The 13,943-nt window shown below is 38.4% G+C and overlaps 1 protein-coding gene across 3 annotated transcripts in view; it reads left to right on the top strand.

Annotated features, from left to right (window-relative positions):
* Positions 1 to 9,056, top strand: part of LOC121872965 (calpain-7-like) — a 102,899-nt gene extending 93,843 nt beyond the window's left edge. For all 3 annotated transcript variants that reach the window (XM_042376116.1, XM_042376118.1, XM_042376117.1), the window contains exons 9-12: positions 550 to 758; positions 5,315 to 5,458; positions 5,805 to 5,887; positions 6,809 to 9,056. In XM_042376116.1, the coding sequence (XP_042232050.1) occupies positions 550 to 758; positions 5,315 to 5,458; positions 5,805 to 5,887; positions 6,809 to 6,953 (581 nt within the window). In that variant the 3' untranslated portion in view covers positions 6,954 to 9,056. The remainder of the gene's footprint in view (positions 1 to 549; positions 759 to 5,314; positions 5,459 to 5,804; positions 5,888 to 6,808) is intronic.
* Positions 9,057 to 13,943: the final 4,887 nt, after the last annotated feature.

A 13,943-nucleotide genomic window follows, 5' to 3' on the forward strand; every position in this document is an offset into this window, starting at 1 on the left:
ATTGCTGTAACACTTTTAGATTTACATACAAAGTAATGACTCTAAGGGCTTTTTTAACACTGTTTCTGCCACTTGCATTCAATGGCTTCGTTTGAGACAACTTCAACAAAGATGACACTCGACACAATCTTGAATACGATAAGTTTGACACCTGAGATTGTGCACTGTACTCAAAACAAGCTAAGCCAACTGCATGTTCACATCAGACTGACACACTTACAAATGCAGCATTGAATTCATGTTAAGACAAATCATTCAAAAAGTTTATAATTTTGTTGACTTTTTTGTTCCATGTAGCACTTTTTGTGTTGAAACATTACCTCATTTCTGCACAATCAAATTTTCATACCATATCCAGAATTTTGTGGTCTTAGTTTTCAAATTCTGTATACCTGATATTCCAGAAGTTAAATATCTATAATGCAGTGAGACTGTTATACTTATAGATTTAGGTGCTATCAGATGGAGAGATGGAGTTGATGTAGGTTTTATTTATTGAAGTTATATTTATGACTCACTTAAAATTTCTTCCTGTTCTCACCGTACCAGTTGACCCAGCTCCGTTCATTGATGGTGTGCGTATCAACAGCCCGCACTATCTCTGCAAAATGATTCTGAAGGAACCTGGGACACACAAGTTCACACTAGTGGTGTCTCAGTATGAGAAACATCTGACTATCCACTACTCTTTACGGGTTTATTCCACCTGTCCATTTTCTTTGCATAAGATCAAGAATTATTGCAAACACAAAAATGAGGTAAGACAAGACTGTTTAAAATCTAAAACCATGAATAAAAAATGTATGCCTTATTTCTTCATATAAGTGTCTGACACATGGATCACTGGAGAGTCAAATGAATGTAAGTGCTCTAAGATGGTATGTTGGACACATGGATCTGCATGATAATGAAATATTGGATAGAAAGATTTATCACAGTTCAGTTAAAGGCATGAAAGTTGAGATTGATGCACAATATTAGTGATTTAATGTGGTTCAGACTTGTCATGTTAGATTATATATGCAAGAAATATTTTGAATGGTGGGTTGTTTCATATGTGGTAGTGGTTACCTGAACAAACCTAATAACTAAGTATGCACAGTGAATTGATGAGAAGACTGTGAGTCAATGTGAAAGCTAAGTATCACTTTGTATACAATGAATGCACATTGAGGATAAAGTAAGTACAATCGTTACAGAAAGTATCTGCAAGGTGGGGTCCGATGGATGTCAAAATGAACAATATGACTCCTGTTTTCATGGTAGGGTTGTCAAAATCCTTTGTCTGTTGTGTCATATTGTCTAGCAAAAAATTTTGCAGATAATTTTTGTAGCGAGTGTACATGTGAAAATTTCTTCTTGTTATCTTGGTCTTTTCCTGTCTCTTTCCATTATCCCCTCTCCCTTCACTGAGGTTTCACACAAATGTTTGGAAAGAGTATAAATACTGTATTAGATTGGTAATATCTCACACACACACACACACACACACACACACACACACACACACACACACACACACACACACACACATCACACACACACACACACACACACACACACACACACACACACACACACACACACACACACACACACACACACTTTTCATAGTACATGTGCAAATTTTGCCTAATAAGGATGTGTTTCTGGAAGATTAGTCCAATGAACCCTCACTGATGGTTAATCTTTAAACATTAGTGGAAGGCCTCTATTTTTGAGCTTTTTGAAACGTAAGTCTGACCACAACAATATATAACCTAAATATAAATAATAATAATAATGGTTGCCCCTCGTGTAACGAGGATGGCCAGCCCAAGGGCCACCTAGGCGTGAATTTGTTTAAGGTGTAGAAGCTGTTGCCAACTCAACAACCACACCCTAAGTTAACGAGTTGCTTGACCCAGTGTCAAGGAATAGTCCGAGAAGACCGGACAACTCGCCAACTGCACTTGCTAACCATTACCCTGGAATGTAATCTGCAAATTGATTAACATCCAGGTTCCCAATTACTGCTGGGTAGACAGAGGCAAATGGCATTATGTAACTTGCCCATAGTTTCACCCTGCCCAAGGATCGAACTCGGGTCCGCGAGAATGCCGACCATTACACCACAGATCGCTAAACCTAAATATGCAACATATGATACTACTGTATAGAGTACAGCTGCTCCCCGACTTACGACAGGGTAAGGGACCGACATCCAGGTCGTAAGTCGGAAATGCTTAAATAATACATAGAAAATCTAAAATGGGGGTCTCTTTTTCTTCTTAGCACCACAAAACACTCACCTTTAAGCTTGCCAGCCATTTTAAAGTGAATTTCAGATGAAAATTTTGTCTGTGTACTGACTTTGGGACTCGAAAATACGTAATTTGACCAAATTTTGGTACGACTGAGGCAGGTCGTAAGTGCGGGTGGATGTAAGTCGAGTACGTCATAAGTTGGGGAGTAGCTGTATGTTGTTTATATTTGGTTATTGTGTATTTTTCATGTATAAGAGAAGTACTGTACATAGTTCAGTTTGTCTTAAAAGCATTGTGTCAAATTGTTCTTTTAGTATTTGTTCAAATATTAAGTTTCATTATATCATTAGAGATGAAATATGTACAGAATTCACGGACAATGAAACTTATAGTACAGTGAACCCTCACTTTACGCGGTCATTTGAACCCACGGCGGCCCGCGTAAAGTGAGAAACGCCGAAAGTGAACAACATAACATATGGGATTAATTGAAATAGAGACCGGGCCGACCCCCAAACTCCACTTTTTCCTGACACAATACGTACATTTTAGTAAAAATAATATCTTAACTTTATGATGGTATTCACACACACATAATATAGAAGGGAACAATTAATAAGAGAATAATATACTGTAGGTTAGGTTAGAAAAAAACAAGGTTGGGGTTAACACTTACGTTAGTAGAAGAGATGGGTCGGCGTACGGGAATCGAGGCTGGTTCCGAGGCAGAGGGCAGGCTACTGGCCCTCAGGTGAGTCTTCATCACTGTCATCCACACTTACTAGTGCCTCCCTGACAAATCCCTCAAAGTCTTCATCACTGTCTCTGTCACCATCACTGGCTTGGGCTGGCTGTGGTGGGTTGCGGGCGAAGAACTCGGTTATGCTTTGCTGACGGCTGGTGTTTATGTTGTGATACACCTTGATGTAGGGCTCCATAGTCTGCAACAGCTGGGTAGTGAAGATTTTGTACCAGTTATTGTCAGGGTCGTCGGAAAGAAGGAGCTTGACTTTCTCAATACACTCGATGACATCCCTTACATTACTATGGAATAACTTGCGTTCTTCTTGGGATGACGCACCACCTGCCTCTTCACTGACGTCATCATCATCTAGCATCTCGTCGGTAGTCACATCAGGATCCCTTATTACCTCCAGGATGTCGTCGTTGGTGGTCTAGGAGAAGCTTGCAGCTGTAACACTCTGCGCAGGTTCTCTGGCAAGGTCCACTGCTACTGCAACAGTCTGAACCTCACCAGTCACAGATTTACTCTGCCTCCCACCCGGAATACCTTGCAACACATGTCTCCATGCGTGACGAACAGTTGCTACAGACAGCTGATCCCATGCCTCCACCAAGAAGTTCACAGCTTTCTTGACGTTGAATGTTCTCCAAAATTGTTTCACAAGTACTTCTTGCTCTGGCAACTGTTGTTCCTCGTCGTCTTCGCTCTTGCTATCGGTGTCACTCAGGTTACGCAACTCTTCCTTTGTGTTGGTGTAGTCGTTCAGGAGCTTAAATTTCTTGGCAGAGAATGCAGTTTTCACATTACAGATCAATTCTTGGTCCATGGGCTGTATTATAGACGTAGTGTTGGGAGGAAGGAAGACCACTTTTACGCTGGGGTGACGATCTAACAGTAGGGGCGAGTGTCCTGGTGCGTTGTCAAGCAGCAACAAAATCTTGAATGGAACATTGTGTTGCTCACAGAATTTCTTAACGTCAGGAACGAAACAGTCATCAAACCAGGAGAGGGACAGAGTAGAGAACATCCACGCCTTAGGTGCGGTCAGCCAGTGGACATTTAGCTTGGTCATGTCCATGCTCTTGTAGGCGTGCGGCTTGCGTGTTGTGTGGATCACCGATAACTTGAGCTTACAGGTACCGGATGCATTTGTGGTAAACAAGACGGTGATGCGCTCCTTCTGCAACTTCCAGCCCCGACACTTGCTGGCATTCTTCACAACGAAGGTCTTGGAAGGTAGCTTTTTCCAAAAAAGACCAGATTCGTCCATATTAAACACCTGGTCGTCGGTGTATTGTCCTTCCTCCACAATCTCACGTAAAAACGGAGGAAATTCCCTAGCCGCAACACGGTCAGCACCAGCTTCTTCGCCACCAATGTTAATATTGGTGATCTTGTTCCTCTTCTTAAACCTCTGCAACCACCCAGAGGAAGCATTAAAGGGTTTGGGCTCTGCAATTCCCATCTTACGTGACACTGCAGCATGCAGTTCACGTGTGTACTCCTTAACTGAGCGCGTGTCCACCGCCATGTTCCGTCGCACCTGACGAACCACGTAGCTCACAAGTAATTTTTCCGTCTTGAGAAGCACCTGGTTGTGGCAGTACGTGATCATAGAAGCACCTGTAGACTTTGTGATGTTCATGTGCTCCTTTATCTTGGCTGCATCCTTCTTAATTGTCCTGATAGTTGATTCGTTAACACCATGCTGGCCCGCGAGATCAACCTGTCTTGTTCCTTTCTCCAACTCTTGTATGATCTTGTACTTAATTTCGTAGCTTAAGGAACGTCGTATCTTCTTTGGCTTAGGGCGGCTGGGTCCAGGTAATGCAAGGTTTCTTTGTGGTGGTGGTGGTGGTCCGGTGGAAGCCATTCTTATGGAACAATGGATACCAATATACACGGTGTAGCTGGGACGGGTGTAACTGACGCGGGTAGGTCAAGGGGCTTGAACGCTCCCGCGGCGGGGCACGTCATAGCACATTAAACCAATCACAGCTAGCGGGGAGGGAGGTAAGGATCCTTGGCCCAATCACAGTCCGATACGTCATATGACATCACCGATAACGCAACAAAGACATACACTGCGCAACCTACTTGCGCCGCCTACCCAACATGGCGGTATGACGGGTGAGGGCGGGAGAGATGGCAGGAGGTTTGGATCCAAAAATGGCACAGCGCGAGAGGACCGCCAGCCGCTCTCCGCGTAAAAGGGTACACACACCACGTAAAGTGAGCATTCCGTGTTCGGCAGGGTACCGTGGAAACGCGTAAAGTGAAACTGCGTAAAGCGAGGGTTTACTGTACAGTAATTATTTTTCAGATTACTGGAAAGTGGAGTGGTGAAACTGCTGGTGGCTGCCCCAATCATCCAGCCACATACAAGAACAACCCAATGTACCAGTTCAGAACTGATAGTGATTTACAGTGTCTGAGAATTGAACTCAAGGCCCCTAAGGATATTCAGGTATTTATCTGATATATAGAGAATATCCTCAATTTTAGACAATGCTGTACTAAAAAAGGCATTATAGATTTAGAGTAAAATGTTCATGTCAAGATGATTGGAAACAAATGACAACTAGTGTACCATGTTTGGTTAGGTTTGCTGAAAAGAATGATGCTCCTCATTCATAATTTCTACTAATTGTTCCTTACCAGTGAAATCAAATTGGAGTGTTAGTTTAGATTTGATCCAAATGTTTCTTGGTCTGTAAACAGTGTCTATGTGTTGTTATTCTTGGATAGACAAACAATTAAGTTTTGTTGATGTCGCTTGTTTTTGTGTATTTTAACGTTGTTTACCTTTCAAGGTTGGTTTTGAGGCTGTGTGTGTAGAAGCAAAGAACACAGAGGCCAGTGGGCACTTCGCCAAGAAGCAGTCAGGGGCATACAGGTATGTGCAAACTAGATTTACTGTAAAATTCCACTATTCAGAGATAACTATGTCAAAGGTCTCTCCAAATAGGTACTTTATGGATGTCCAGAAATCCTCCCTTGTTTACTATTTGCACTTATGTATACAGGTAGTCCTTGTGATGTATGAAGCTGTAAAATGTAAAACTACCTTTTCAATAAGAAACAATGTATGAACCCTTTCAGTCAGAGAACATATCATGTACGTCCTAGAACACCAAGCAATGTACCAGACGACATCAGGTATACTGGAGTGTCAAATACATGAAATATGGGGTGTAGGTTACTTTCTTGGATACAGATGCTGTTGGTCTTGAATTCTCGCAATTTTGATGATAGACAGTCAAGATTTAAAAAATAAAGTCGAGTAATTTTGCTTGGTTTTATACGGTGTTTGTTCTGGAAACCAAATGCTCCATTGTTTATATCTCAGTGTTCCAGTATTATTGAGTGATGGTGAGTCTGTGACTTTTACAAGAACAAACTAAGTAAGGAAGTCTTTGAATAACCCTCACTCTGTTTTTATAATACGGCAGTAAGGGCTAACATAAGATTACCGTATGAGGCTGTGGTGCATTTTTACTACCTCACTGTTTAATGTGAAATTTCCAGTATAGTACTGTACTGTCAGGTCTTTCAATGAACTTGAAAATTATAAGATTTACCCAGTTTGAAATATTAATTTTGGATTAGAAATATAAAAAAAATGAAAACAATATTTGTTTTATTTTAGCAGATAAGATATTGCCACACTCTTTCATCTTAATCTCATTTACTGTTGTCGTATACCAAGTACAGTAATCTGCTATTTTTTCTTGAAGCTCTGTGATCTTTCTGTAATATTTTCCTTGTACACTTGCCTTAAAATTTGTTATACAAGTTAAATTGTACTCCATTTCAGGTCAGGTTTTGTGGTCATGGAGATATTTGATCTAGTTGCAGGTGTGTATAACATCATCCCCAGCACCTTCTACCCCAACACGGAAGCACCATATTTCCTCAACCTCTTCTCCTCAGCCCCCTTAAAGCTCAACAGACTTAAGTAAATAACCTAGAGGGTAGAAATTGTAAAGGAATCTACATGAACAATGATAAAATTTAACATTTATAGGATAGACATGAAACTTGCCAGGTTGTATTTGGGATTAAGTTTTCTGGAGAGCAATGCATAATTATTTTATGGTTATGGTTGTAGATTAATGTGTATTTGATTGGGTCACTTAAAATTATTTAAATACAATAAAAAAAAGGTAATTGATTATTTTTATTAGCTAAGAATAGTTCAAATATCTTCAAATATATACACAATATATAGTGTGCCATTTGTAATTATTATTTTTATTTTTCTATTTTCTGATCAAAGACTTGTAATTTATCATATCATATTTTAATGTTATTATGATATTATTAATTTTCTAAAGTTAAGGATTATATATATATATATTAAAGGTGTAATGTGGCAGAAAAGAGTAGCAAGGTGAGAGAGGAAGGTGTTGTTGATAATATTTATACCAAGAAAAGTAATTAGCCAAGTAAGTTGCTATGAGACAATTAATATAGAAGTCCTTTGATTTTCTTGACTTCCCATGGTTTGCATATAAAGGTTCACCAAATTTCTATATACAAGTGTTGACTGTTAAATGATGGAGCTAGGGACATCGGAAAGCCATTGTATGGTGATCTTCACAATATATAGGGAAAATGGGTTATGTTTCTCAGACCTTGAAGAGACAGAGTTACAGTTATTTTTTAACTCGTAATTTCGGGTAGTCGTGTAATTTTATTTTTTTGTACTCTGTTACATGAACACAATCTTTCACACAGAAAATTATTATAAGGTCAAAAAACATAAAGGGAATAAACATTTTTTATGTGCACAGGAATTATCACAGAATGGGGGAGGAAGGAATGAAGTGGGGGTTCTCAGCTGTAGTCTGTCTCATGTTCCATGTGTGTAGTGAAACGATTGCCTTGGCAATGCAATATTTTTTTTATTAGCATTGCAGTAAAACCTCATTCAGGTGGACCCTGCTTAAGTCAGACAAAATTTTTGCCCAAAAATAATTTAAAAATTTAAATAATTAAAAGAAAGTACGAGAAAATTTGTCATCTGATGACATGTCCACAAAATTTTAAGGGATCAAGGCATCAGCGTGCGGGACACAGGTGCCCGAGAGTTATTAATTGTTGTTTTGGGGAATATTATTTTATTCTCTCTAGTAATGATACAATGTTTCTTATGTTATCGTAGGTAAATGCATGGTTTATATAATTTGTTTATCATTGTGCCTGTCACCGTTTTCAAATTAGACTATGTACAAGATATGCATTTCTCCTATACGTATTTCGATTGTATGTCTGGCAGCGAGTGAGTGACCGCTAGTTACTGCATCGTCTGCACTTGTAATTCCTCACTCCCTACCATATTTCATTGGATTTACTGTTATTATTAGTGTTTCCTGATATAATAGTGATTAATCATGGCATTGTAGCTGTGGTGTTATGGTTGTTTTTCAAATCGTATATTGTGAAAAAAAGTAAAAGAAATGATTGTCCTAAGGGCAAACACATAAAGGGAATATACATTTCTTTGCACACGAGTTAGCTGACTGAGTGAGGGAGGGGAAGACGGTCGCAGAGTGTAGGGGTTGGAGGAGTGTTGCTGAGGAATCGGCATCCCGTCTGACCTTCGTTACTATGGTGAAACAGGGAGTGTATGCACATGGCGACTGTGTTAAACTTTCATTTGGCTTTTATTAACTGATTTGGCTATACAGTATTTTTTGTTGGAATTATTTTTGTTTATTCCTCACATTTCCTGGTACTGTATACATTATTTTAGGAAAACAGTGGCTACAAGAGGAAAATACACACAAAAGTTTTTCATAAATACTCCCTGCCGTAAAATACTGTACTGTATTTTTGGTGCTTTTATATCATCATTTATCGGTTTTATACATTTAGTGCATTCGCCAAAGGCTGAAGAAGCATTCAAATTTTTTGCTTTATTATAGAAAAATTAACAATAACCCTGACCTCTAGGAAACTGTTTGGTATCCGTAAGGGTGATGAGAAGGTTAAACCTAAGGCCGTATCAGTGAACTGAAAATAAGTGTACATTACTTTTTAGATAAATTTTGATTCAAAAACATGTATTTCTTTCATACAAAATTGGATATTTTGGTGGTGTACTCATTTTTTTTTTTTAAATGTCAGTGTTTTGGGAAAGTTTGCTCTAAGATGGACACCCTCTTATCCCAAACACCCCTTCCCCCCAATTAGTCTGCCTTGGGGAGGTTTTACTGTATTTTTATTTATTCCTCACATATACTGGTACAGTATATATTATTTTATGAACAAAGAATAGCTTCTTCCACACTTAAACCATCCTCTGGGCAATGGGATACAGTGCAGCTGCTCAGCCTGGCAGTCACCGGGGGCGGACAGAGCCTCCCACATATCCTGTGTGTGTCACACTATACTGCCGTATCCTTGTTCACTTAATTTACTTTAATTAATTTTTAATCATTACATAATTTACTCCTTAAATTATGTTTGCTGCCACCAGACCTCAAGACAGTATGTCTGGTATGAATCTAGAATCTTAGCTTCTTTTCTTTTGGTAGCAGGCAAAGAAATCTAACTTTGTGAGTTTTGGTTTTTTATTAATCAGATCTTAAGATGGAAGGATGTGTGAAACATGTCATTATTCTTAACTAATTTATTAATAAAAATGGTCTTAATTTGGATATACTAATAATACTCAGTCACAATACAAAAATAGCTGACCTTCCCAAGCAAGGTCACTTCTTCACCAAACAAAAATACTGGCCTTCTCAATTTAGGTCACTCCTTCACAATATAAATTATCAGCCTTTCACTTATGACTCAATAGCACCTGAATAAAGGAACATTCTGTAATACAGGCAGGTAATGTAGCTTACTGTCAGCACCAAATTAACACAGCTGGTACCCTTCTCACCTTATACTCTTACACTTCAAAGTAGCACCATTACATTTTCAACACCCAGGGTACTATGTGCTTGAGACATCCAGAGATCCTTAGAGAGGTTGCACTGTGGCCACAGGCATGATCCACTACACCAGGTGGGCTCCTCTTACACAACAGTGGTTTCTGGGCCTAATATTTCCTCTGACATCAAATATCTCTCTCCATGGCATCTACTGCTCACCCACACACAGGCTCGCACTGCCCTTACCTGCCCTGTATGAAGAGTTCCGAGTTACCAGGAGTGGATCCAGGAATATCAATAGGGGGGGGGGGGGTTCAAGAAGTTGTGGGTGGGGAAACATGGTGAGCACAGTGAGCCCACCCTGCTGACCAATATCATGAGCATTTTGAGGCCATGTGCACTTGATATTAGGAGATATTTTTTATTATACAAAATTGCCCGAGTACAATACTGCATTAAAGAAAAGGTATTGGAATTTTCTGATGAAAAGGGAGGGGGCGGGGTCCAGACCCCCAGGACCTCCCCTGGATCCAACCCTGGTTACTGAGGCTTGTGGGTGCCATTGCTTATAAATTAGTGTCTTATTCTGGCCCCCACACATACATTTACTTTGGTATTGTGACCTCATGCCTTATAATTATATACCATAATTCTTAATTGCATAATACAATCTGTGAGTTGTCAGGGTTCTGGTAAATTCCTTTGCACATTTCATTATCTCAAAACTGAGGGCCTCACGGTTTTAGGCACCAACATGGACAACAGCTTTGGTTCTTGGCTTGGTATATCACACTTCACTTTACCCCCGTTTATGGGTCATCCCCGACACTGCGCAAACATTTACCACTCCCATAAGATTCTCAAATCATGGCGTTGTCCGTGGCTATCCGTCCAATGAGATAACAGTGTGTATTAACCTCACACAGATGTAAATATGATAATTTCACATTACCATCATTCATGGCTCAACCCCAACACCTCACATAGATCTAATACACTTATCATTTTCTCAGATCATTATACTTATATATTTTCACCTGGTACATGAGATAGCTATGCTTATTAATCTTACACAGACATAAATACCATAACCTTCAGACACAGTTACATTTATTCACAATATTACACTATTACGTACCAATTGGGCCTTCCCTACCATGATATAGGTACTGTACCTTGAATTCTCCTTTAACCCCCTCAGCTGAATGAAATTGTCTGGCTTTAGCCAGAATGAAATTTCTAAGGGGTTTTGTTTGTTATACAGCTCTAATATAAATTCAAAAGAGATTATAGAGACCAGTATTAATGTGCGCAGTACAACACGTGTTACGCTATTCCGAGATTGCGTCATCACATCTCGGAATATTGCAGGTTATTGCACATCACTTTTTCAGAGCAGTCACAATGCAGGAAAAACATTCGGGTAGCCATTGGGTAGCAACCATCATAAATCTGATACATCGTATATCAATCAATCTTATATTGGTCAACACCTGTAATTTAAAATTGCTGAAATACAGTAGAATCCCAGTTATCCAGCACCTACTGTGATTGAGAGGTGCCGGATAAAGAGTTGAAACTTACTCTTAGGATCCTCCAGTAAATCCTACAATGCACTGTGCTACAGGCTGATCTTGCAAATTTGTCTCAGAAAAATGGATTTCTTTAACGCTTATTCCACTTTATATAATTGATGTGGCTTAGAAATAAAGAAAATACAATATAAATCTATAAAATAAGAAAAATTAAGAGCATGGGTGTGTATGTGTGAGAAGTGAACGTGTGTGTGGAGACGGTTATAGACAATTTTTTACAAGCTAATCTTTAACTTAAGAAATTTTTTTTATATATTTATTTCATCTCAACTTTATCTAACACTTCAACAACATATGTTTCAGCTTTCCTATTTTGTATTTATACTGTAAGGTTAGACTGATTTGCTAAAACAGTGAGTGTAAATAAGTGGATCAGAAATACTCATCACAACTTAAATTCTGTATTCTAGCCAAAGATATAATCAGCTTTGACTCTGTACTTTTTTTTTATTCTTGACAGTATTTCACCCTCCAGTTGGCCATGTTACATTACTAGCTCCCAGTGCTTTAACTCCCTTCACTACCCATTGTAATCATACATGTTTTAAAAAGACTTAATACAGGATATTCTACACAGTCTGGTAAAGTTTACTGTTTCATTGGTTCTCATTTGGAAAAACACTGCCCTACTCTGGCAATAACTGATGACTCTTCTTTTATACCTTGTAAAGGACTGATTTACCACATATGTCAGTTCCTCTTCTTTTTCTGACAAAATTAAAAAGCCATCAACATAAACTTTGGGTCCAAATTCCTGGATATTCATATATTACTCTCTCCAGTTTCAGTTCAGTTTCTGTGCAATCTCACCTCAATTTTTATTGCAATGGTTGTATTATTGTACAGTGAGCCAGTTACTTGTGTCTACATCTTCGGTGAGGAGAAGCGACATATTTGACAACATGGGACCCTGTCAGTAAGGACTAATTTTTTGTTTTAATCCTATTAACTCCAGCTTGGTACTTCCTTTACTTTTCATTACTCCTATCTCTTCTTTCCATCAGAGTACAAGATGTCCCACTGCCCCAGGTACTTCTGCCCATCTCAGTTGACCTAAATGTTTTTGAAACAAACTGTTGGATTGGATTGTCCCTTTAAACATGCTGCAATTCCATACAGAGTAAACTAACTTCCTTTCACCCCTTGAGCTCTGTTGCAAAAAGATAAGTACAGGTATCAGATTACCATTTGTACTGTGTACATTATGGTACTGTAATTGCATTTTAAAAAACAAATCTTAAATACTGTACTGTATATTGTAAAAAAGATAACGATTATAGCACTAATGTTGGAAAAGGAAAATTTCTTAATTACTTAAGGGTGTCTATTTATTGTTAATGAATAACTTCTGGGGGGAGAAATCAATTTTTAACCTTTATATTTTCAGAAACACCCAAAATACTTAAGCCGGTAGCCAGCTTAAGGAACTGTACTGTAAATATATTATTGTTTGATCCTGTGTCACCATTGTTCATTTTCAACCTATGAGGAAGAATTTGGACCATTTTATACAATATTAATGACATCAAAATCCTAAATTATGATTTTAGTGGAAATATGTTCCAGATATGGCCCTATCTTGTGAGTGATTGTCAACAAAAAGATAATGAGTAGATCAAAGCATGTTTTCTTGCCTTCCAAATGCCAGCATTTTGTGGATATTTCTTGATTTTGATAATTTATTCACACTACATATTTTAATATATTCATTGTAAGTTAATATCAATATTAACATATGTAAATTTCACACAATCATGGAAATTTCTTCAGCAAATGTCTTAGACTGGAGATGTTCAATGATAGAAATGTTTAAGAGTATGTATAGTATTTCTTTTTTGCACCATTTTCTATATACTGTACAGTACAGGGGGTATTGTACTGTATGCAGAAAATTTTATTTTTTGGCCATCTCAGGTGCTATGATGTGCACCCACTAAAAAATTATTTGGCACCTGTGTCATATTGTATCACTCCGTAAGGGTGCCGAATAATTTTTTAGTTGGTGTACATGTATGTATCGTGCATGTATACATGTGTGTGTGTGTGTGTGTGTACAAGTATCATGTACACCCACAAAAAATTATTCGGCACCCTTACGGCGTGATGCAATATGACACAGGTGCCGAATAACTTTTTAGTTGGTGTAGAATGAACCAAATGTTCAGATGAGCTTCTAAAACAGTATGGACCACAATACTTTGGATTTGGGACACAACGTTTTAAGGTAAAGATTATTCCTTTGAGTCCTACTGTGATATAAGATTATTTTAATGTTAATTAGAGACTCATAATATATACTGTATTATGGTTTTATTACATAACATACCATTCTTTAGGTGACAGTAGAGTAGCTGCTTTGGCAGTCTACTTTAGTCCAGTATAGTTGTTCATGGATAATGTTAGCTTTGATGCTGGCAGTTGTTCTTTTGCCTTCCCAGCGGACTCAGAGGATGGAACGTAGACTACG

The sequence above is a fragment of the Homarus americanus genome, unplaced genomic scaffold (assembly GCF_018991925.1).
Source record: "Homarus americanus isolate GMGI-L3 unplaced genomic scaffold, GMGI_Hamer_2.0 scaffold11022, whole genome shotgun sequence".
NCBI lineage: Eukaryota > Metazoa > Arthropoda > Malacostraca > Decapoda > Nephropidae > Homarus > Homarus americanus.